Source organism: Panthera onca, chromosome A1 (genome assembly GCF_046562875.1).
Source record: "Panthera onca isolate mPanOnc1 chromosome A1, mPanOnc1 haplotype 2, whole genome shotgun sequence".
NCBI classification, from domain to species: Eukaryota; Metazoa; Chordata; class Mammalia; order Carnivora; family Felidae; genus Panthera; species Panthera onca.
In genome coordinates, this window is record NC_138339.1 from 144,546,219 (window position 1) to 144,571,557 (window position 25,339).

General features: G+C 39.1%; 1 protein-coding gene and 1 long non-coding RNA gene across 6 annotated transcripts in view; one reads left to right on the plus strand and one right to left on the minus strand.

Moving 5' to 3' along the window:
* Nucleotides 1-24,426, minus strand: part of COMMD10 (COMM domain containing 10) — a 214,866-nt gene extending 190,440 nt beyond the window's left edge. Inside the window, exons 1-4 of one of the 5 annotated variants that reach the window (XM_060636326.2) lie at nucleotides 24,336-24,426; nucleotides 22,915-23,005; nucleotides 12,934-13,044; nucleotides 10,673-10,828 (exon numbers count right to left, since the gene is read on the minus strand). In XM_060636326.2, coding sequence (XP_060492309.1) covers nucleotides 10,673-10,828; nucleotides 12,934-13,044; nucleotides 22,915-23,005; nucleotides 24,336-24,376 — 399 coding nt within the window. In that variant the 5' untranslated portion in view covers nucleotides 24,377-24,426. The other 4 variants (XM_060636327.3, XM_060636323.3, XM_060636325.2 and 1 more) reach the window with 4 other exon arrangements.
* LOC132681657 (uncharacterized) lies at nucleotides 17,192-20,119 on the plus strand. Its single transcript, XR_009611179.3, has 2 exons — nucleotides 17,192-17,605; nucleotides 19,825-20,119. It is a non-coding gene; the product is annotated as an uncharacterized LOC132681657 (long non-coding RNA).
* Nucleotides 24,427-25,339: the final 913 nt, after the last annotated feature.

Sequence of the window (25,339 nt, forward strand, 5' to 3'; positions counted from 1 at the left end):
CAGCAATTCTTTCTATATTTCCAGTTTTAAAAAGGAAAAAATGTAAATGGTTGAATCAAGTATTCCAGCAAACCTCAAGAGTCATGAAATAAATGAACCACAAAAGGTTTGAAGTACAACCAAAATAAAAACAGAAGAATACTAGGAGAGAGGCGCCTGGCTGGCTCAGTCAGAAGAGCGTGTGACTCTTGATCTCAGAGTGGTGAGTTAGAGCCCCATGTTGGGTGTAAAGATCACTTAAAATAAATAAATAAACTTTAAAAAAAAAAAAAAGAATACTAGGAAATAAAAAATATATCCATACCCCCTTCTTATTTGGTCTTTCTCCACTAATCAGTACAAATACCCTTCTTTGTAAGAAAATCTAATGGGGCGCCTGGGTGGTTCAGTAGGTTAAGCGTCCAACTTCGGCTCAGGTCATGATCTCGCGGTTTGTGGGTGCGAGCCCCGTGTTGGGCTCTGTGCTAACAGCTCAGAGCCTGGAGCCTGTTTTGGATTCTGTGTCTCCTCCTCTCTCTGCTGGCCCCCCCACCATACTCATGCTCTGTCTCTCTCTGTCTCTCAATAATAAATGTTACCAAAAAAAATTTTTTTAATAAAAAAAAAAGAAAACCTAAAAGACTGCACTTCAAAATAGTACAACTTGTAAAGCAGAGATATTGTGCATTTATTCATCCAACAATTATTTATTGACAACCCACTATCTTCCAAGGGCTAGGGCAATGGAAATACAATAGTGAACAAATACCCTTGTGGACTCACAGTTTAGTAACAGAGACAGAGAATTTTAAAAATAAACAAGTGAAATATATAATGTGCTGGATAAGACTAAATGTTATGTTAAAAAAAAAAAATGAAGTAAAAAAGTACCACAGAGATGTGGCCACTTTTCATGATGATGATCAGGGCAAGATTCAATGACAAAGATGCATTAGAACAAAAGAGTCGAAAAAGGAAGCCAGTCATATGAATCTCCAGGAGAAGGGCTTTTGAAGTAAAGAGATCAGAGGTGACCAAAGTCAGCCAGGTGAAGGATGTTAAAAGGAGAAGGTCAACAAGATAAGGTAGCGGACTAAGGAGGTTATAGATCATGGGGAATCCTAAGAAATTTGACTTCTATTATAAGAAACATTGAAAGTCTTTGGTGGATTTGGAGTAAAGGAGAGATAGAATAAGACTTAGAATTTTAAAAAATCACTTTTTAAACAAATTTTTTTTAATGTTTTATTTATTTTTGAGAGTGAGAGAGACAGAATGTGAGCAGGGGAGGAGCAGAGAAAAGGGGAGACACAGAACCCAAAGCAGGTTCCAGGCTCTGAGCTGTCAGCACAGAGCCCGAAGTGGGGCTCAAACCCACAAACTGTAAGATCATACCTGAGCTGAAGTCGGATGCTCAACCGACTGAGCCACCCAGACCCCCCAAAAAAATCACTTTTAGAGCTCCTAATCTGGTAATGGTAGGAAACAGTTTATATTACATTACCCTCTTTACAAATAAAATTATAACCACTATACAAAATATCTTCCAAACAATGATTTGAAGGCATTGGAGAATGGCTAAAAGCAGGTAGAAGTTAAGGGAATTCAACTCATTTAAGACGGGAACCACACAAGGTGATAGATTCACATTTATATGAGTTTCCCCAAACCACCCAGCACAGGCTGGCTCAAACTTAAATAGAAACTCTCAGATCTCGCTCCAGGGGGCCAGCAAACCCTTCCTCAGTATGGATCCCAGAAAAATTAAAATATATGTCCACAAAAAGACTTGTACACAAATGTTCACAACAGTCTTAATTCATAATAGCTAGAAACTAGAGACAACCTAAATGTCCATCAACATGGGGATGGAGAGACAAAAGGTGGTATTTTTATACTATGAAATACTACTCTGCAATAGAAAAATGACTGATCCAAGTAACAACATAAATGAATCCAAAAAATATATCACATTGAGAGAAATTAGTCAGACACATTTTTCTGAGTCCATTTACGTTATATCCAAGAACAGACAGAACCAATCGCTGGTGATGGAAAGCAAAGGTGGGAACGGAGGAACCAACATTAGGCATTTTCCGGGTGATGAAATTCTTTATTTTGTTATGGATAATGATTAAATGGGTGTGTATAATTTCTGAAACTCATCAGACTGAACTCTTAAAAATCTCAAGATTTAGCTGCATGAAGTGTGCTCTTTCTGCCCTCTTTATATAAAGCTATTTATCCATCCTTAGGATTCCAAAAGAAATGAAACAAGGATGTCAAAGAAAATACTAAAGCAAAATAATACAGTAAATTTTGCAAGTATCAAGTCCAAATGTCTAATTTCTTACACTCCATATAAAAAACAGGTATTTTTAATAGTAATTCAAACAATTAGCTGTTGCACTTAACGATAAAGTAAATTGTACTCTAAAGGCTAAAAGGGGATACATTTGTAAGAATGTTATAGGAACACTACAACCTCAGAAACAGTGGCTATCCAACTTTAAACAGAGACTTCTCAAGAACCTGCAAGATAGGATGAAATTTCACTAGAGTACAATGCAGTGAGTAAATACTATGAATAAATTCGCCAAGTAATTGGTAAAGAACATTCTCAGTGAGAGAAATTCCCATTAAACCTATTTCAAACAGGGTCACCTGGGTGGCTCAGTTGGTGAAGCGTCCGATTTTGGCTCAGGTCATGATCTCACAGTCTGTGGGTTTGAGCCCCACGTTGGGCTCTGTGCTGACAGCTCAGAGCCTGGAGCCTGCTTCAGATTCTGGGTCTCCTTATATCTCTTTGCCCCTCCCCTGCTCACATTCTGTCTCTCTCAAAAATAAATAAACATTAAAAATATATATATTAAAAACGTAAATAAATAAACCTACTTCAAACATTGGAAACAAATGTTAAGTGTCAAATATGTATTTAAGAATTCCCTAACATATAAGTGCATTTTAAGAAAAGGAGCTGGCTACTCAGAGTGCTTAAAATATGCCTTACATATATTTCTCATCATCACATCTGTTACTAACTGAGGAGCAAAGTTAATTTGGAATGTAAAATTATTTTAGAAAAATAAGCCTTTATATTCTCTAGTATCAATTGTGCAGCTAACATCTAGGTTACGGTAATACAGCATAATGGCTTACGAGTGTGATTCCCTGTAATAAATCCCCATTTTGCCACTTTCAGGTCTCAGAAAATAGACAAGTCAATAGCATCTGACATATAAGTTTTTACATTTATATAGTAGGAATATATGTACGGGAACTCCTAGCAGACTTTAAGGAGTAAAATGAAGTATAGCATTCAAGTTCTGTCTGAAAGGAAATTCGCAATTTAATACATGTTGTAGCACAGGCATTGTAACAAAAATCAAGAGAAGACCCTGTTAGGAGGACAATGCTGACAGAGGCAATGGTGATAAAAGAGGGAAGAATACGAAATTCAAATAAGTCATGGTGACATTTCAGTCTCAAGTCTCCGAAAAGATTAAAATAAAGCATATTTAAAAAAAAAAAGTGAAATAGGATAAAATTTAAAAATCTGTTCAATCATATCCAGCAAAAGGCTACCATTAAGATTAATTTTCAATCTCCCTCTCTCTTATTGGATCTAAATAATATAAGACAAAAGGAGGTGTTTTAAAAAATTAAATCAAAAATAAGCACCTTCGATTTTACAACTTATTATTTAATGGAACCTGACTCTTTGAACTTAGAATTATTACCCACAGATGTTCTGCCAGCACTGCACAGAGAGTTTATGCACGTGAGCCCCTAAATTACCAAAAGCAGCACTGTAAATATACCTTTTGTTCATTACATAACAAGTCTCTGCCATGGACAGGATCTATTTTCACACATAGCCGAAATAAATATCAGAGCCAAAAAGGAAGACAGCATTATCGCTGCCAGAGGTAGCATGACTTAAAAGGAGCAAGGCTTAAGGGGCACCTGGGTGGCTCAGTCAGTTAAACATCCAACTCTTGATTTCAGCTCAGGTCATGACCTCACGGTTGGTGAGATCGAGCCCCACATCAGGCTCTGCGATGACAACGCAGAGCCTGCATGGGATTCTCTCTCTCCCTCTCTTTCTGCCCACACCCCTGCTTCCACACCCTGTCTCAAAAATAAGTATTTAAATTTTTTTTAACATTTATTTATTTTTGAAGGGGAGAGAGAGAGAGACACAGAGTGTGAGTGGGGGAGGGGCAGAGAGAGAGACGGAGACAGGGAGAGAGAGAAAGAGAGAGACAGAGAGAAAGAGAGAGACAGAGAGAATGAGAATCTAAAGCAGGCTCCAGGCCCTGAGCTGTGAGCACAGAGCCCCACGCGGAGCTCAAACTCACGAACCGTGAGATCATGACATGAGCTGAAGGCAGATGCTCAACCGACTGAGCCACTCACATGCCCCATTAAATAAATATTTTAAAAAAACGAAAAACAAGGCTTAAAAAATACATCTGATTCTCAGGTCAGTTTTACCAAAAGACCAACTGATTGGGGTGATAAACTTACACTTTATGTATGAGGTTTTATTTTCTTCCTTTCCAAAGATATCCTACTTACACACAAAACTATGTCAACCACTCTTCACGGAAAAACTGTGTAGGTAACACCTAGGTAGAAGTATAGTATAATGGCTTACAAGGGTGACTACTGTGTCAAACTTACTCAGCTACACGACCCTGAACCAATTATTTAATCCTTCTAAACCTCAGTTGTATTTTAAATATAAGCTATAACTATAAGCAGGTTTTACAAGATACAAAGCACCCAGCAGAGTATGTGGCCCTCAATAAACACAAGAAATGCTTGCTATGATCTCAAGAAAGAAGAACAAAGCTGGAGGTATCCCAATTCCAGATTTCAAGATATATTACCAAGCCGTGGTAACCAAAACAGTATGGTACGGGCACAATAACAGACACAGAGATCAATGGGACAGAATAGAGCCCAGAAATAAACCCGTGCTTATATGGTCAATTAATCTGAGACAAAGGAGACAAGAATATGCAATGGGAAATAGTGTCTTCAATAAACAGTACTAAGCAAACTGCACACCTTCATTCAAAATAAAGAAACCGGACCGCTTTCTAACACCACACATACAAATGACCCAACGTGCATTAAAGACCTAAAGGTGAAACATGAAACCATAAAACTTCTGGAAGAAAACATAGGCAGCAAATATGACATGGACCATCACAACATTTTTTTAGATATGTCACCTCAGGCAAGGGAAACAAAAGCAAAAATAAACTACCGGGACCACACCAAAAGAAAATGTTTTTGCACAGCAAAGGAAACAATGAACAAAACGAAAAGACAACCGACCGAATGGGAGAAGATATTCACAAATGATGTATCGGATAAGGGGTAAATATCCAAAATAAAGAACTTATAAAACTCAACTCCAAAAACACAATCTGATTAAAAACTGGTCAATTGAACAGATCTTTTTCCAAAGAAGACATACATGTGACCAACAGATACATGAGAAGATGTTCAATGCGACTCATCCTCAGGGAAATGCAAATCAAAACCACCATGAGATATCACCTTATACCTGTCAAAATGGTGAGAATCAAGGAGACAGGAACAGGGCGAGGATGTGGAGAAAAAGGAATGCTTGTGCACTACTGGTGGGGATGTAAATTGGTGCAGCCACTGTGGAAAAGAGCATGGAGGTTCCTCCAACACTTAATAACAGAGGGGAACCTGGCTGGCTCAGTTGGTAGAGCAAGTGACTCTTGATCTCAGGGTCATGAGTTCAAGCCCTGCATTGGGTGTAGAGCTTCTTCAAAAAAATTTTTTTAAGTAGAAATACCATGTGATTCAGTAATTCTTTGGATAATTACCCAACGAAAATGAAAACACTAATTTGAAAATATATACGCACCCCTATGTCTATTGTGGCACTATTTACAACAGCCAAGATATGGAAGAACCCAAGTGTCCATCGATAGATGAATCGAGACACATGTGCTATATATACACAATGGGATAGTACCGAGCATTAAAAAGAATGAGATGTTACCATTTTCAACAACACGAATAGACCTAGAGAGTATTATACCAAGTCCAATAACTCCAACAGAAGACGATTACCATAGGATTTCACTTACATGTAGAATCTAAAAAGCAAAAGAATGAATAAACAAACAAAAAGCAGAAACAGACCCATAAATACAGAGGCTACACAGATGGCTGCCAGAGAGAAACAGGGATAGGGGATGGGCAAAATGAGTGAAGGGGGGTGGGAGATGCAGACTTCCAGTTATGGAATAAGTTATGGGCATACAAGCACAGGAAATAAAGTCAGTGGTAATGTAGCAGCAGTGTATAATGACAAAATGGGGCTATACTTGTAGTAAGCATAGCATAACATACAGACTTGGAGAGTCACCATGTTGTACATCTGAAGTTAATATAACATTGTGTGTCAACTATACTTGCACAAAAAAGGAAGTTTGCTACCACTGTATTAATTGTTTAAGGTATTAAAATAATGTATTAGCGGGCGCCTGGGTGGCTCGGTTGGTTAAGCGTCCGACTTCGGCTCAGGTCATGATCTCACGGTCTGTGAGTTCGAGCCCCGCATCGGGCTCTGTGCTGACAGCTCAGAGCCTGGAGCCTGTTTCAGATTCTGTGTCTCCCTCTCTCTCTGTCCCTCCCCTGTTCACGCTCTGTCTCTCTCTGTCTCAAAAATAAATAAACATTAAAAAAAATTTTTTTTAATAAAAAAATAAAAAATAATGTATTAGCTATCCTCTCAGATAATCTGTATTAATAAAAGATAATTTTCTGCATTATCAAGGGAATGATGTACAATTAATCATGTCCTTACAACTTTCCTGCATGTTTTATATGGCAAATGACTAAACCACTTCTTAGATATTGATACAATGCAACATAATTTGGAGAAGAAATATTACCTTAAAAATAGAAAAAGGAACAAGCCTGGGTGGCTCAGTTGGTTGAGTGTCTGACTCTTGATTTCGGCTCAGGTCACAATTCCAGGGTTGTGGGATCGAGCCCCACATCAGGCTCTGCACTGAGCGTGTACCCTGCTTAAGATTCTCCCCCCTCTCCTCTTCTCTCTCTCTCTCTCCCCCCGTCCTTCTATCCCTCTTCCCTGCTCTCTCTCTAAAAAATAAAAATAAAAATACTATCATCTGGAAGACACTGAAAAATTACTGACTAACGGAAGCAGAAAAAAAATGTTTAACTGTGCGAGTATACTATACTTGTATAAATTCAAGAAAAAATGAACTCTATAAAATAAAATTATACAAACAGAAAACAGGCAAATATTAAAAGGCAAGTGAGATTGCTTAAAAATGGGAATGGTTGAAAGAAGAATTTCAGGGACACAAAGTGGGAAAACCTAAAATCTGTAAAGGATGTAGGGAAAAGTAGAAATTTAACTGATGTAAAACGAAGTAATGATGTGGAGAATGCTTGAGGACACTGAGAATGCAGAGTTCAAAAAAAAAAAAAACAGGAGAGAAATGAAAACAATAAAGGGGCACTTTTAAACACCTGTAGCTAACACCATACTTTATGGTAAAAGACTGAACCCTTTCCCTCTAAAACTAGAAACAAGGCAGAACGTCTGGCTGGTCTGTTGGTGGAGCATGCAACTCTGGATCTCAGGGTTGTGAGTTTGAGCCCTAGGGTGAGCACAGAAATGGCTTAAAAATAAACATCTTAAAAAGATAGATAGATAAAATTGGAAGCAGGCAGGATGTTTGGACTTCTGAGTCCTATTTAAATCATATTAAAAGTCCTACTCAGGGACACCTGGGTGGCTCAGTCAGTTAAGCGTCCAACTTCAGCTCAGGTCATGATCTCGCGGTTTGTGAGTTCGAGCCCCACGTTAGGCTCTGTGTTAACAGCTCAGAGCCTGGAGCCTGCTTCAGATTCTGTGTCTCCTTCTCTCTCTGCCCCTCCCATGCTCATGCTCTGTCTCTCTGTGTCTCTCAATAATAAATAAACGTTAAAAAAAAAAAGTCCAACTCAGTGCAATAGGGCAAGAAAAAAAATAAAAGCTGAACAGACTGGAAAAGAAGAAACAAAACGGTCTCTATTCATGGACAATGTAACTATCCATAAAGAAAATCACAAAAAATCCACACAAAAAAACTGCTGTAACTAATTAAGGAATTTACCAAGGTCACAGAATACAAGGTCGATATACAAAAATCAACTCTATATACTAGCAAGAAACAACTAAAAACCAAAATTTCAAAAACAGTACCATTACAACAACTCCAAAAACACAAAATACTCAGGCATAAATCTAACAAAACATATGAAGGATGTGTAGGCTGAAAAATGAACAAAAGTGACATAAGAAATCAAAGAGGACCTAAATAGAGAGGTATACTCAGTACTGCTAAGAAGTCATTTCTCTATTAAGTGATCTGTAAGTTAAACATAATCAAAAATCCCAGCAGGATTTTTAAAACTAGCAAAGCTGGTTTTTAAATTTATATAAAAAGTCAAAGAAGTTAGAATATCCAAAACAATTATGGGGAAAAAAAAACCCGCAAAGTTAGCAGACTCACAATACTTGACTTTTAAAGTTTACTACAAAGCTACAGAAATTAAGGTATCATATTAGCATAAAGATAGAAAGATCAATGGTCTAAACAGAGAGTCCAGAGAAAGACCCACACAAACATGTCAAATGATTTTTGACAAAAGGGTGAGGCACTTCAGGGACAAAAAGATGTTATCAGTAAGTTATGCTGGACGTGTATAAATGAACATCTAAAATGAACATCTATACGCAGAAAAAAGGAAATTTAATCTGAGCCTTATACCAAATTAACTCAAAATAGATTTTAGAGCTAAATGGAAAAAATAAACCTATAAAACAGAAGAAAATAAAATCTTTGTGATACTGCATTAGCCCACAAATTCTTAGATACAAAACCAAAAGGATCGATAAAAGAAAATAACTGATAAATCAAACTTCATTAGAATAAAAAGCTTTCCCGTAAATCATAGGTGAGAAAGGACACACGCCTAGAATAATATATAAAAACCTCACAAAAGCTGAAAGAAAACAAACACCCTCCACACATTTGAAAAACCCAGAACAAAAAAATTCCCGTGCATTTCCATATGCTGGGATTTACTCCTGAGACTGTCCTTTAAATTCCTATAATGGAACTTCCTTATCTTTCACAATGTGGAAATACAATTAGGCAAAAGATGTGAACAAATATTCTACCAATGAAGATATATGGAGACAAGTAAGCAAATAAAGAGATTATATAATTTGTTATTAGGAAAACGCAAATTAAAAATACAAAATACCACAAGAAACCTAACAGAATAGTTTTGATAAAAACAAGTGACAATGGAGCGCCTGGGTGGCTCAGTTGGTTGAGTGTCTGACTTCAGCTCAGCCCATGGGCTCACAGCTCGTGAATTCAAGCCCAGCATCGGGCTTTCTGCTATTAGCACGGAGCCTGCTTCCAATTCTCTGTTCCCCTCCTCCTCAGCCCCTCCCCTGCTTGTACTCTCCCTTTCTCCCCAAGAAATAAACATTAAAAAAAAAAAAAAAAAAAAAAAAATGTGAGGCACCTGGGTGGCTCAGTCGGTTATACGTCTGACTTTGACTCAGGTCATGATCTCACGGTTCATGAGTTCAAGCCCCACGTTGGGCTCTGTGCTGACAGCTCAGAGCCTGAAGCCTGCTTCAGATTTTGTCTCTCCCTCTCTCTCTGCTCCTCCCCCACTCGTTCTCTCTCTGTCTCTCTCAAAATAAAAATATTTTTAAAGAAATATTTTTTTAAAAAAGTGACAATACCAAGTGCTGACAAGGTACTAGAACTCTCATATAATGCTGGCAAAGTGTAAAATAATACCAATCCTTCACAAATTCTTACAGAAAATGGAAGAGGAGGTGAGAACACTTCCCAGCTCACTTTCCAATGTCAGTTGCACTCTGATACCACCAAAGACATCACGAGAAACCTATATAGACCAAGAGCCCTGATGAACACAGATGGAATATTTTTTAACAAAACATAAGCAAATCAAACAGCAACATATAAAAAGCATGATACACAACAACCCATGAGACTGATCCCAGGAATACAGCGGGCTGTAAATCTGAAAATCAGTGATGTAATACAACCTACTATTAGAAAAAAGGTCAAAATCTGTATGATCAACTTAACCTCTATTAACAGTGACTAAAGGTCCCCCAGCAGTTTTGAAACACTGCTGTTATTTTGTATTTGTCCCAAAGTGCTCCCTTTTTCGCTATTTGCTATTCCACACATACCAAGTACATTCTGCTAGGCACTAATACAGACACACACAATTACGTGATTCAGTAAACATATCGTAAGACTTATACACAGGTACACCGTTAACAAGAATAGCCCACTCTGCCCAAGATAAAAAAAAAAAAAAAAAAGGGAAAACAGACTGACTCATTCCTATTCTGAAGTTACAGAGACATATTTTAAACCGTAAGTAAAACTAAATAACATCGTGGTGTCCAATACGTATGGAAATAACCTTAAGGCCTAGTGTATATATTCTTTCTTTTGCCAGACTGCCTCTGTACAAAACATGATCACCTTGAAAACCCTTCCAGTACAACCATTTTTGCCATTCTTACTGGAAAATATCATGGGGTAGTATAACCCTATACCTTGTGGGGAGCAAGAATCCTCTGTCTGAATTTTTCAACTGTTTCTTGACCCATAGAAGACCAAGCATTGCCGAACGCTTCCGCTTTGTCTTGTCTGAGATGAAGGCTCTCTAACTGCTGCTGCAGAGCCGCTGGCTTCACGCTGTGATACACCGCCTAGTTACGAGAGGGCAAACATTACCTCTGTCCCTGATACTCAGATCCCTTGAATTATACTCAAATACAAAATTATTTTTAAATGATTTAAATCAACAAAAAATTTCCTATTTCTATCAGAAATGTTTTATGTATTTTTTTTAATGTTTATTCTTTGAGAGAGACTGAGAGAGCGAGCATGAGCAGGGGAGGGGCAGAGAGAGGGGAAACACAGAATCCAAAGCAGGCTCCAGGCTCTGAGCTGTTGGCACAGAGCCCGATGCAGGGCTCGAACCCACAAACCGCGAGATCATGACCTGGGTTGAAGTCGGACACTTAACCGACTGAGTCACCCAGGCATCCCGTAAGTGTTTTATATCTATTTACCAATAATAATATACACAACAGGGAGACGCAGGGTTAAATGGCCTAATTTAAACTATTCAGGCTACATTTTCCCACTTTTGCCTGTGTCTTAAGTAATCCTAAATCCACTTAACGGAAAAATGTCTTCTTTACGTTAGCTATGTAAGTGATACTCTATTTAAAGTATCATTTCTGGGGTGCCTGGCTGGGTGAGTCGGAGGAGCCTGCAACTTTTGACCTCAGGGTCATGACCGTGAGCCCCACACTGGGTGTAGAGATTACTTAAATAAATAATGTAAGCAAATAAAATAAGCTATCATTTCCTCATTTCACTGAACTATTTCAAAGAAACATACAACGGTTTCATTTCCCAACAAACAAACTTTTTCCAGGAAGCGCTTTCTCAAAACCACCTTCGTCTACCCAACTGCCTAGGTAATACATAATAAAACATTGTAAACATACGTAATAAATATTGTAAACATACAATAATAGTTTACAATAATAAAATATTGTAAACATGTGAAAATAAAACATTTTTAATAATATCTGTTCTAGTTCTTAACATTATTCTGGAACGACTTTCTCATGAAGTCCATGTTGCTGGGTCCTCCTTGATTATCCCTCCTTCTACTGGAGGTTCACCAGGGTTCAGAACCATAGTCCTGTTTCTGGCCTGTAATCTGCATAAGGCTGTGTGTAGTAGACGCCTGGGTACTTGTCTTCCTAACCATATCTGTTCACTAAAATGCCTATGAAGCTACAGTACTATTTAAACTTTATTTCACAAGTATTCTATGAAGTCACCCAACAGGAATTTATTGAAATCTATTTTAAGTCCAGCAATGTGCTAGGTTTATAGAAGGTGAATTAAAAATATGACAGGTCCCTCACAAATTCAAAACCTAATGAAGGCTGACACACATGAAATAATCAAAGACTAACAATGTGCTCCACTCGGATGAGCCAAGGATAAAAGGAATCCAAATTAGGGCAAAACTGCCAAGTGCAAGGGGTCAAAGCTACAGTGAGAGGAGATGGGACTTGAACCACATTTAACGGCTGAAAAAGGGATGCAAAAGGGCAGTTTAATAGGAAGAAATTGTATGACAAAAAGTCCTTTGACAACTATGTCTTTTCTAAATGTTTTATCATCCTAGTCAAATAAATCCCCCCGAAATCATTTCTTAAATTTCTTAAATAAAATGCGCTCACTTCTCCAAGTTATAAACCCAGTAACAATGAATTAAAATGTTTTATACCTGTCTCAAGTCAATGAAGCCCTGATTCACGTTGTTAAATACTTTACTCATGCTACTTAACATTTAGATTGTTTTGTAGACTGCAATACCGTAGGAAAAAATCATACATTCAAATATTTTTACTACCTTCAAATTCTCAAGTACAATATATTCACAGCTTCCAACCGTATACTTTTTTTGAAAAAATAAAAAGCGATAGGCGCCCCTGGGTGGCTCAGTGGGTTAAGTGTCCAACTCTTGATTTAAGCCCAGGTCATGATCTCACGGTTCATGGGTTTGAGCCCCACATCGGGCTTTGTGCTGACAGCCTGCAAAGGCTTTCTCTACCCCTCCCCCTAGCTCGCAATCATGCGTGTGCTTTCTCTCTCTCTCAATATAAACTTAAAAAAAATTTTTTTAATTAAAAAGTACGTAAATAAAAAAAATTGATAGCTATCATAGCAATACAGATATGCAGTAAAGAAAGCATGTTTAGGAGGTTTGGGGCAATAAAAATACCTGTTCTAAAATGAATGATATTGTTTCAAGAACTAGGTGAAGATCTTGTTTCTCTAGAGAAAACGCAGCCTGAAGCTTTTCTTCTTCTTCCTCACTGAAACTGTTCTCAGCCTACAACACAAAAAGCAAGCTATTAGCACACATGCAGGTATTCAAAACTTAGATACTCCACAGAAGAGTATCTGAAGATTCCTTTATTCAAACATGGGTGAGAAATGTTAAGAAAAAGCGAAAGAATCTGATGTGTTTATAAATTTCAACAACTCAAAATCATAGTATAATTCATTATCTGGATCATGCCAAATGAAGCTCATTTTAAATAAATTAAAAAAACACATTACTTTAAGTTCTATGATTTATAGGAGGTGGAAACTACCAGTATTTACTAAAAGAAATGGATGTTTAGAAAAAACAATACTAGAAGGTAAAACCCCAAAATGTTAATAATAATTGACAGTAATGTCCGCCTTCCTCATTCAAATATATTTACTGAGTATCTATTATGTGCTACAGAGAAAGGCAGTTCATGTCCTCAAGTATACAGTACTCTAGTTAGACATACAAATACAAATACTCATTCATGTAATTTTCATTTTGATGAGTTCTGCAAAAATGTGAGTTATTATAAGAGCATGCATAAAGCAAGAAATTAGGTCTTTTTTATCATTTTCATACATATTTTCCAAAACTCACACATTATACACAGTAATTTTATGACCAATACATGAAAGAAGACAGCCATCTGAATAGAACCTCTGAGAAGTCTTCTTTCTTTTGTATCCAAAATAATCTCCTTGAGCTAAAGACATTATTAGTTTATTATGTAGGAAAAATGTGTACCACTTGAACAACTTTAAAATAAAAAGAACTCCTTTAAAAATAAATGAATTAAAAGAAAATAATATAAAATAAGATATAAAAAAAAATAAATAACCCATATTATCCACACATACTAAAAACAACTCTCCCTATGGCTGCCTCTCCCGAACAGCAATAGGGAGAAAATTCAGAAGTTCACAAGCCCTCCCTTGACAGCTTACGATGACGTACACCTATCTGGCTGTTCAACCAAAGCTGCATTAGAGCTTTAAGCTAGCGTACTTTTGGAGGCTACTCACCAGAACTTCCAGTCTCTACTCCCTGTTTTATGACTGAGAAAATCATGAGCCAAATTTAGCCAAAATGCCAATTACTTACTTCAAGAGCAACATTTTGACTTAAAAGTTTCAGAATTTCTGTGACTACCATATGTCTTCTTGAAATAATGACCTAGAGTACCAGATTTCATCAATGTGAGGAAGGTAATGGTATTACATGTATATAATCAGAACCACGTGTTGTATTAAATTCAATGGATATTGGGGCGCTTAGGTGGCTCAGTCGGTTAAGCGTCCAACTTCGACTCAGGTCATGATCTTACAGTATGTGGGTTCGAGCCCCGCGATGGGCTCTGTGCTGACAGCTCGGAGCCTGGAGCCTGCTTCGGATTCTGTGTCTCCCTCTCTCTCTGCTCCTCCCCTACTCATGCTGTCTCTCTCTCTCAAAAATAAAATAAAACATTAAAAAAATAAATAAATAAATAAATAACAAATAAATTCAATGGATACTTATAATTTAACCAAGTCAGGCAATCTGATGCCTTGGAACACATGCTAAATAAGCTGTTTTCACAAAATAATAATAGTGATTGAGGAGGTACAAAAATAAACTTTCAGTGTCCCCAATATGTACAAGGAAGGGAAATTTGTTTAAAAAATACAGCAAACAAAAAAAGAAGAGAGAGAGAGAGAGACATTCTCAAGATTTCCAAGGGCATTATATTAATAAAGTGGTTTGGGGAGGGGCACCTGGATGGCTCAGTTGGTTGGGCGTCTGACTTCTGCTCATGTCATGATCTCACAATCTGTGAGTTCGAGCCCCTCATCGGGCTCTGTGCTGACAGCTCAGAGCTTAGAGCCTGCTTCAGATTCTGTATCTTCCTCTCTCTCTACCCCTCCCCGGCTCTTGCGCGCTCTCTCTCTCTCTATTAAAAATAAATAAAGATGGGGGCGCCTGGGTGGCGCAGTCGGTTAAGCATCCGACTTCAGCCAGGTCACGATCTCGCGGTCTGTGAGTTCGAGCCCCGCGTCAGGCTCTGGGCTGATGGCTCGGAGCCTGGAGCCTGTTTCAGATTCTGTGTCTCCCTCTCTCTGCCCCTCCCCCGTTCATGCTCTGTCTCTCTCTGTCCCAAAAATAAATAAAAAACGTTGAAAAAAAAAAAAAAATTTAAAAAAAAAAAATAAAAATAAATAAAGATGCAAAAAAAAATTTTTTTTTTAAATAAAGTGGTTTGGGGGGGACACCTGGGTAGTTCAATTGGTTGAGCATCCGACTCTAGATTTTGGCTCAGGCTGTGATCTTACAATTTGTAAGATCAAGCCCCCGTGTCAGGCTCCATACTGACAGCACAGAGTCTGCTTGGGATTCTCTCTCTGACTCTCTCTCTGCTCCTGACTCATTCTCTCTCCCTCCTTCAAAACAAGTAAGTAAACTTAAAAAAAAATAAGGAATGCCTGGTTGGCTCAGTCAGTTGAGCATCCAACTCTTGATTTCAGCTTAGGTCGTGATCCCAGGGTCAGGGGACCAAGCACTGTGTCAGGCTCCATGCTGAGTATGGAAGCCTGCTTAGGATTCTTTCGCTCTCTCTCTCTCTCTCTCTCTCTCTCTCAATCTGCCCCTCTCCCCCACTCACACACTAGCTCTCTCTCTAAAAAAAAAAAAATAAAAATTTTTAAAGAAACATTTAAAACAAATAAATAAATATTTAAAAAAATAAAGTGGTTTGGAGTGAAGGGGGCTAAGGGAATATTTACTTTCCCCCATCCACGGGTACATCAGGAATGCAACCTTAAAATAAGATGGAGTGTAAAATATGGGAGCAAATAGAGAATACAGCTTTAAAAAAAGTTCCAAACACATATTCAATACCCTGCTCCAAAAGCAACCTTGGGTCAAATAAATATTAAGCATGAAGTACCTCTATTTGCTCCCAAAAAGCAGCAATTTAACTTATTTCTGTCTACCAAAAGCAACCCACACATATCTAGGAGTAAAAGAGAAGGTAAACAAGATACATTCTTTTTTATCCTCTCAATGGGAAAAAATTAAGGTCTAGGTTTATAAAATTAGAGAACAAATGTCCAAGAAACTTAAATTTTATTTTTTTTTAATTTTTTTTAACGTTTATTTATTTTTGAGACAGAGAGACAGAGCATGAATGGGGGAGGGTCAGAGAGAGAGAGAGAGAGCGAGACACAGAATCTGAAACAGGCTCCAGGCTCTGAGCTGTCAGCACAGAGCCCAACGCGGGGCTCGAACTCACGGACCACGAGATCATGACCTGAGCCGAAGTCGGCCGCTTAACCAACTGAGCCACCCAGGCGCCCCGAAACTTAAATTTTAAGATGGAAAGTGACAGGGTGCCTGGGTGGCTCAGTCAGTTAAGCATCTGACCTCGGCTCAAGTCAGGATCTCACAGCTCATGAGTTCAAACCCCTTGTCGGGCCCTGTGCTGACAGCTCAGAGCCTGGCGCCTGCTTCGGATTCTGTGTCTCCCTCTCTCTCTGCCCCTCCCCTGTTTACGCTCTGTCTCTGTCTCTCAAAAATAAACATTAAAAAAAGTTTTTTTTAATAAATAGAATGGAAAGTGGGTATTAATTTTTTCTATATATTTAAAGAAGATATGCCATAAATACACATACACAAGCAGAAAGGAAAAACAACACATGAAGAATATAAGGCAGTGCTATATGAAGTGATGTGGAAAGGTCTCTTAAAAAAGTGGCAAGCAAGGGGCGCCTGGGTGGCTCAGTCGGTTAAACATCCGACTTCGGCTCAGGTCATGATCTCACGGTCCGTGAGTTCGAGCCCCGCATCGGGCTCTCTGCTGACAGCTCAGAGCCTGGAGCCTGTTTCAGATTCTGTGTCTCCCTCTCTCTGACCCTCCCCCATTCATGCTCTGTCTCTCTCTGTCTCAAAAATAAATAAACATTAAAAAAAACGATTAAAAAAAAAAGTGGCAAGCGAGAAAAGGTAAACAACAGGGCAATATATACAGTACGATACCACTTGCGTAAAAACACACAAACTGCACATTTCTATGTATATGTGTATGCACATGTGTATGCACGTCTGTATTTATTAACACATGAAGAATCCAGAATAAAAACCAAATTGGTAACAAGGCTACCTCTGGGGAGGTGTGGTGGTTTTATTATATCTCAAAATTCTTTAGTACTCCTCCCTTCAAAGGATGGAGCCTCGTTTCTTTCCCTTGAATGTGATCCAGACGGAATGACTTACTTCTAACAAGGATAATATAGTAAAAGTGAAGCTCTGTGACATCAAACGCCAGGTCACAAAAAGGACAGCACCTCCCTCTCTTGGGTCACTGGTTCTGGAAGAAGCCAACCTCCATGTTGGGAGGAAAGGCCTGTGCAGCAAGGAACTGAGGCCTCCCACCAGGTAATCATATTGGAAGGAAATCCTCCAACCTCGGCCAAACCTTCAGATTAACAGCAGCCCCAACAACATCTGGCAGCAACTTCATGAGAACCCCAAGCCAGAACCACGCAGCCAAGCCAGAAACAAGCAGTCAAGCCTCTCCTACATTCTTGACCTACACGAACTGCGAGTATAATAAATGTTTACTCTTGTTTTAAGGTGCTAAGTTTGGGGGTAATTTGTAATTCAGCAATAAATAATAAAGGAGAGAATGAAGATGAAAGGAGAGCCAGAGTTAACCAAGGGGGCATTTCAGGTTGTCCACACTATGTAAATTTCTTAACACAAAAACTTACTCATAAACTATTTGTGAAATCTAAAATTTGTTATCAAGATGCTTAATTTAAACGCTCTAAGAATTTTGAACTAGAAAGCCACAAAAAAAGCAAATTAAAAAATCCATTTTTCCGAATTGTCTTTTTCTTTTTTATCTTTTTTGAAGAATTCATTTTGTTAACATGCATGATGAGTAAACTAACCTCAGTAGTTGCAATCAGGTCACATTCCTTAGAAAATTAAATATGTCTTCTACTATATGAAGATAGTATATTAGGTAAATAATTATGAAAGCAATTAGGCTTTAAATACTCAGAGCATGGGGGGGGACATCTGGGTGACCCAGGCGGTTAAGTGTCCGACTCTCAATTTTGGGTCAGGTCAATGATCTCACGGTCATGACACAGAGCCCCTGGTCAGGCTCTGTGCTGAGCATGGAGCCTGCCTGAGATTCTCTCTCTCCCTCTCTGCCCCTATCCTCTGCTCATGTGCTCACTCGCTCTCAAAAACAAAAACAACCTCAGAGTATGGATTTAGAAACAGAGAGGCCTGCTGTCCAGAGCCCAAGCTCTGACTCACATTCACTGTCTTACGCACAAAACCTCAATGGAAGAACACACAGTACTACTATTTTCCAACTATTATAATTCAAAGTGTATATATATCATTCTTACCCAATAAACCCATGTGTAAGAAGACCTTACACATCCTATATTAACTTATACCATCTTATATTAACTACAAAATAAATGTATTTTCAGAGATGAACTGCCCTTTTCTTTTTTATCTAGATCGGTGGGGCCAATTCTCCTTTGCGCAGGCCTCTCCTACACACAGGACCCTTAAAGTCCCAGGCATTAAATGCTAGTGGCACCCTCCATACGTTATAATAGCCAAGAAAAATTCTTAGGCATTTCTATAGGCTGAGATTCACATTTGTGACTGTCCTTTATGTTAACATACTGAGACTTCTCTATCTGTCATAATGAGGAAATACAGAGGTTCCACAAGTGAATCTATCAAATACAAGAATTCTTTTTCCAACTTATGAAAGCAATCTTTCTAAAATGTATCACACCCATTCTAGACTTTTGTAAACAAAGTATATTGGTTTAAACTAATTTCTTATGATGAGTCCGTCACAATGATGAGCATCAGAATGCTATGAACAGTATTGCAAGGAACTCCTAAGATACACTAATGATTTTTCACTTCAGGAAAAAATAAATAAATAAATAAAGTAAGTAAGTAAGTAAGTAAACAACCAACCCTCAGATTTCTAGGCATTTACATTTCTTGCATCTGATTTTTATAAGTCAATTCTTTTTTTTTTTTTTTTTTAACGTTTTTTTTTTATTTATTTTTGGGACAGAGAGAGACAGAGCATGAACGGGGGAGGGGCAGAGAGAGAGGGAGACACAGAATCGGAAACAGGCTCCAGGCTCCGAGCCATCAGCCCAGAGCCTGACGCGGGGCTCGAACTCACAGACCGCGAGATCGTGACCTGGCTGAAGTCGGACGCTTAACCGACTGCGCCACCCAGGCGCCCCTATAAGTCAATTCTTGAAACTGCCTCCACGCCCATCATAGCAGCATCTTCACCCCCCAGTTTGCTGTTTCTAGTTTGCCACAGCCAGGCATCCAAAGAACTGATCTCTCAGAATTAGACATACAGCATAGCTGGACCAACAGGCTTTGTGTGATGACCTACAAGTCTCTCCAGTGGAGCAAAGTATGTGAGCTTTTTTAATTGCATGAGTTGTGACAGCTATTTTTTTTTTCTTTTAAACTCAGAGGCCATAAATTGTTCTTTCTAAGTCCCTAATCTCACTTCTGTCAGTGTTTCCCAATGCAGACTCCATTAGCATGCTGGATGAGACAAACCTTGTGGGACCATTCTGCACAATACATTTAGTTCCCGGGCATTAGTAATAACCCCCCAAAACTTCCCATGTATTTCTATATGCTAGGATGAGCCAGAAAGATGACCAGTTCAAAGAGGACTCCCAGACCCCTGCTTAAGCACACCCATATTCCATGCTTAAGGCTTCTCCCTATGTTTATTCCAACTAGGGATTCCAAGGAACCAGTCTGGACAAAGCCCATAAAAAAATGAAAGTGTTAAGCTGATGACATTTAGAAGAGCAACCCAATCCCTAAAATTCTTCACCTGTGCACCCGCATCAGGTTTCACTGTTCTAAGAGCTCTGCTTGTCTCAAGGCAAAGTCCAACTTAACAGACCAAAAACACAAAAAGAAATCTGGCAGATCCTGAATGTCACTGCAAACTTTACTTGCTACAAACTCTTATCACAATAGGAACCCCTCTAGAAGAACACTGCCTGAAACTGTCCAGGAAAAACAAAAATGCACCTTTGCTTTCTATCTTAGCTGGCAAAGTTATCACCTGCATATGTTTCTGTTCTCAACTGCTTCAGCTGTCAACGACCAGACCTCCTCATGTTCACTCCCCTGCCACTGATGGCATAGCATCCAAGCATCTCTATAGAATGCTCTGGCCACCCACTTACTCTAAGATAGACGCTAACTTATTCACAACCCCAGAAGTGACTGAGAGGATCAAAGACAAACTACATATCACCGTTTTCCTACAAATTTCCTATCCTCCCTCATCATAAAGAACAAAAGATTCGTTTGAGAGTTTTTTGTCCCACACTGTTTTGTAAGTTTGAGAAGACAGCTACCAGCTCGGGAAATCACAGCAGAACTTCTGGACTGATTGCTTACATCATTCACTTTTGTACTAACTTATATACTGTTTTGTACTCTTTCCTGAGGTTGATTGTAATAAACAGGGATGGATTGAAGGGATGGATTCTGGAACCAGGGAGCTTACTAGCTAGGTGTGTGTCCGTGCACAAATTATTTAACTGGTGTCTATCTCAGTTTCTTCTTGGATGAAATAAGGGTGACAATAGTACCTACTTCCTAAAGTTGCTGTAAGGATCAGATGAATTAACACCACAAAGTCATTAGAACACTACCAGAGGGAGGAACATAACTGAATCACAAATACTTCAGAATGTGGCTGCTATTATATTACTCTGCTGGCTCCTCTTGTCTCTCCATCTACATCACAAATTCCTTATAGCCCGGAATTTAGAGGACCTGCATTTGTTTTGTGTTTCCCATGCAAGGATAACAATTAACTGCAAGAACAGCTACTGAACGCAGACCATATAAGTGTATTAGGCATGGAAAATATAAAGATAAGTAAGACATGATGCTCAAGATCTTCAAGGTCAGCGAAAGACCCTGGCACCATAAAACAAATACTTACACTGCAGGACTAAAATGAGATGACAATGAACCAAGTGTTTTAGAAGCACAGAAAACAAAGTGCTGAGAGTGAGACAGCAAGATCCTTGAGACATCCAGTCTACTCAATAAAAAAGGGGAAAAAAAGACATTGCAGGTAAGGGAAAGAGTATATGCATGGAAACAGAGTTGGAAAAGTTCATGGCATATTCCGGTAAAAGTGCACAGCCCGGTGTGACTGGAGCACTTGCAAAATGGGAAAATAAAGCCTGTGGCCATATTATAATGTTGTTATAACGTGATTACAATACAATTCTAAAGATTTTGAACTTTTTTCCACGAGGCAATGGGAAGTCAATGACGGCTTCAAACACTGTAAAGATACACTGAATTCTTTTTTTTTTTTTTTTTTTTTAGAAAAAAATATTTGTAGAGATAAATGGACTAGCATTATGAAGAAGTGATAGGAGGGAGTAGACTACAGGTAGAGGTATCAGTTTGGAGGCAGTTACTGCAGTCTAAGGCAGGGATAATAAGGATCTGAACTAAGACTATGAAGAGAACTTGGATTTGAGAGACACTTAAGAGGGAGAAGGGACTCAGAAGTGAGCTGGCTTCTGAGGAAAAATAAGAGAAGAGGGTCCAGGTTCTCCAGGTGAAGTATGGAAGTGCTGTATCACTATATTCTACACCTAAAACTAGTATCGCACTGTATGTTAACTCACTGGAATTTAAAATAAAAACTAATTTGGGGTTGAGCGTCTGACTTTGGCTCAGGTCATGATCTCACGGTCTGTGAGTTCGAGCCCCGTGTCACGCTCTGTGCTGACAGCTCAGAGCCTGGATGGAGCCTGCTTCGGATTCTGTGTGTGTCTCTCTCTCTGCCCCTCCTCCACTCATGCTCTGTCTCTCTCTCTCTCTCTGTCAAAAATAAATAAACATTTAAAAAATTTTTTAAAAATAAAAATAAAAATAAAATAAAAACTAATTTAAAAAAAAAAGTCCATTTAATTCTCATTTAATGGTGATGCCATGTACCACCAGGAAGAGCAGTTACTAGATGCTCCATAAACATGTGTTGGATGGAATTAAATTTTTATAACCTGAAAAAGAAGTTAACTTAGGTTGGTGACCAAGCAGTGAATCACTAAACATTAATGTGTCCAAAATAACCACACCCTTGAAATAAGTGAAAGGGAAAGATTAAAGGAAAGATTAAATACTGGGGTGATAAGAAAACTACAGCATTTTTTTTTAAATTTTTAATGTTTATTTATTTTTTGACAGACAGAGAGACAGAGCATGAGAGGGGTTGGAGCAGAGAGAGAGGGAGACACAGAATCTGAAGCAGGCTCCAGGCTCTGAGCTGTCAACACAGAGCCTGACGGGGCTCGAACTCATGAACCGTGAGATCATGACCTGAGCTCTGAAGTTGGATGCTTAACCAACTTAGCCACCCAGGAGCCCCAAAAGCATTATTTTTAAGAGGAAGAATGAAATCAGAATATTCCCAAAGCATGTTACACGGAACCTGAGTCCCAAAATATATACCATGAGACATCAGTTGCAAGGTCAAACTTGTTTGAAAAGTTTTGCACATCATATTCACCCTTAAATATTTACTGTAAACACTATCATAAAATATACTCTGAAAAAAAAAATATATATATATACACTCTGAAAATTTACATAATAAAAAAAGATTAATGAAGACAGAGTTTCCCAAACTTTTGGGACATTACAAAATTTTGTACAGAGCCTGTGTTCCCTAGGACACACTGGAGAACACTATACGTCACAAAAAGTTTTTCAAATACAGACAAAAGAGTTTCAGTGCAATCACAAGAAAAGTACTATAAACTACAGAAATGCAAAAATACAAACCTTCAGATGAAGTTTTTGAAGAATTCGGGTGAGCAATCGTGGAAATCTTCCTATGTCTATTGCATTTATCAGCGACACTGCTTTTTTCATGCTAAATAAATGTGTAAAACAAAATTTTAAAATGAGTTTTCCAGGTGGAACTGTACTTGCTATAAGCATGCTTGTCTACAACTGCAGTTGTCTTTAAGTTTCCATTTCAACAACTCTGATTGCTATAAAGAAAAACAGATGATGGCCAGCAAAAGAGGCAGGACATTTCCAAACAGATGCCTCCCAAAAAGTATTTGTGTTGAAAAAGTCCATTTGGAAAAGTTTCTCTTTCTTTTGGGCAAGGCAGACAACTAGGGGAAGCTTGCACTCTGTGGGGAATGCCATTAATCACTCAGCAGTAAATATTTAATATCCACTTAACCCACAATGGAACTACGGAAAGAGAAGGAGGAAAGTGGCAGTTACACCAAAATACAAAGCAAAGAATACTGCATGGCAGATAACGCGATAAAACAACATATATATGACATATGAAATCATTTAGAGTAACAGCACACAGTTGTTTTAAAACCCTACTTCTCCTGTAATCATCAACTTTAAATTATGTGATAAGAACAATTCTGCATCATACTGGATATGGCTTAGTGACGTGGCGGCTCTTAAGCAGGACACTGATATGAGGAGAACAACTGGCTGTCAGAACTCAAGGAATCCGGGAAGAAGGGAAAAAACTTTAAAATGACAACTCTCTTCGTCAAGATTCCTGCCCAATTCAGGCGCAAGGAAATTGTTACTGTCCAACTTTTTCCGCATCACTACCTGCACTATTACTTGTTTTTCATGAAATGGGAGTCATTTCTACTTCAATAATTGTATATTAAGACAGAACTTTATATCACCACCCTGGACAACCGAGCTTCCCTACCATAAGTAGAAATGAGCTAAAAATAAATTTTAAAATGAAATCAAAAGCAATGTTACCAAATTCTGCTTAGGCACCTTACTAGCCCAAAACGAGGCCTAGTCCATCTTGATTGAAAAGGGGTAATGGCACGTGTTAGGGATTAAAGACCTTCCAGCACTAATGGGAACCTTTCTCGTAATCAGGCCTGAAGGAGAGTTGAAAACAGAAACTGTTTAGCTCTCCACGTGCTTCAGCACTACTCCAGGCAGACTTGGGTACTTCTGATCCCACACTCTGGGAACGGTGACACACATCACACACTGTCCTACTGACCCCAACTGCCAGGCGCATTGTAACCCCACGTAAGTGAACCACCGAGAAGGCGAGACACCCACAGTCCCCCGCACTCCTGCAGGGCCGCACCGCGGTATCTCCAGCCCAGGGCCCGCCCCGCTTCGGAGCCAAAGGCGACAGCTAACAAGGGAGTCCCTGCGTCGGTCCCATCCATGCCACCTCTGGCGACTACCTGGGGCTCTCCGGCAGGATCAGCGCCGTGGTGGCCGCCATGTTTCAAGCTCCCACGCCCAGCCGCCGCCTGTCAGCTGTCTCCAGCTCAGCCAATGGCGGCGGGTCTACGGAACGCCGGAAGGCCCAAGCCCCTCAGGTTCGAGGTCTGTGTCTTCTCCTGCGGTCCTCCAGGCCAGGGGAGGGTCGCAGCCACCCTCCCAACCGGCAGTGTTCTGCCTTAACCCTGTTCGCATATTAACTTATTTATATTTATCTATTTACTTGTTATATATGCACATTTGACCCTTGAACACCTGGAGGTTAAGGGTGCCTCTCCCCCAAAAGTCAAAATTCCACGTATAACTTTTGATGTCCCCAAAACTTCAGTACTAATAGTCTACTGTTGGCCAGATGCCTTACTGGTAACATAGTCCTTGCTTGTATTTTGTATATTTTTTACGTACTGCGTTATTACAATAAAATAAGCTAAAGCAAGCTAGAGAAATGAAAATGTTACTAGGAAAATACATTATGGCACTGTACTATGCTTATCAAAAGAATCCAAGTATGAGTAGGCATGCACAGTTCAAATTTGGATATGCATGTGTATTTTTATGGAGTAGGTGTGTATAAACATATATTTAGGTGTGTGTACATGTACATACACGGTTTTTTTAACGAAGAGTGAGAACCCCATCCCAGCCAGTGTCTGGCCTGTGCTGCGTGGGGGCAGGAAGGGGAACACTCTTCCCCAAACCAGTGGGGGGTGTCACACAACATCCCGCAGTAGAAGTCTGCGCCACCAGCCTAGGTACTGTGCGATCAGCCCTTCCAGTATCTGCCTGCCTGGAACTCTGTAGGGCACCCCACAGAGCTTGTAGTATGTACCTTCGTATGTAGTATGTACCGTAGTAGTTACTGAGCACCAGACCCTGTAAGCAGGCACTATGCTAGGCACTTGGGATGCAAAAGACCAAAATCCCTGCCCTCAAGGCTTGCCAGCAGTTCAAAGGGACAAGTTTT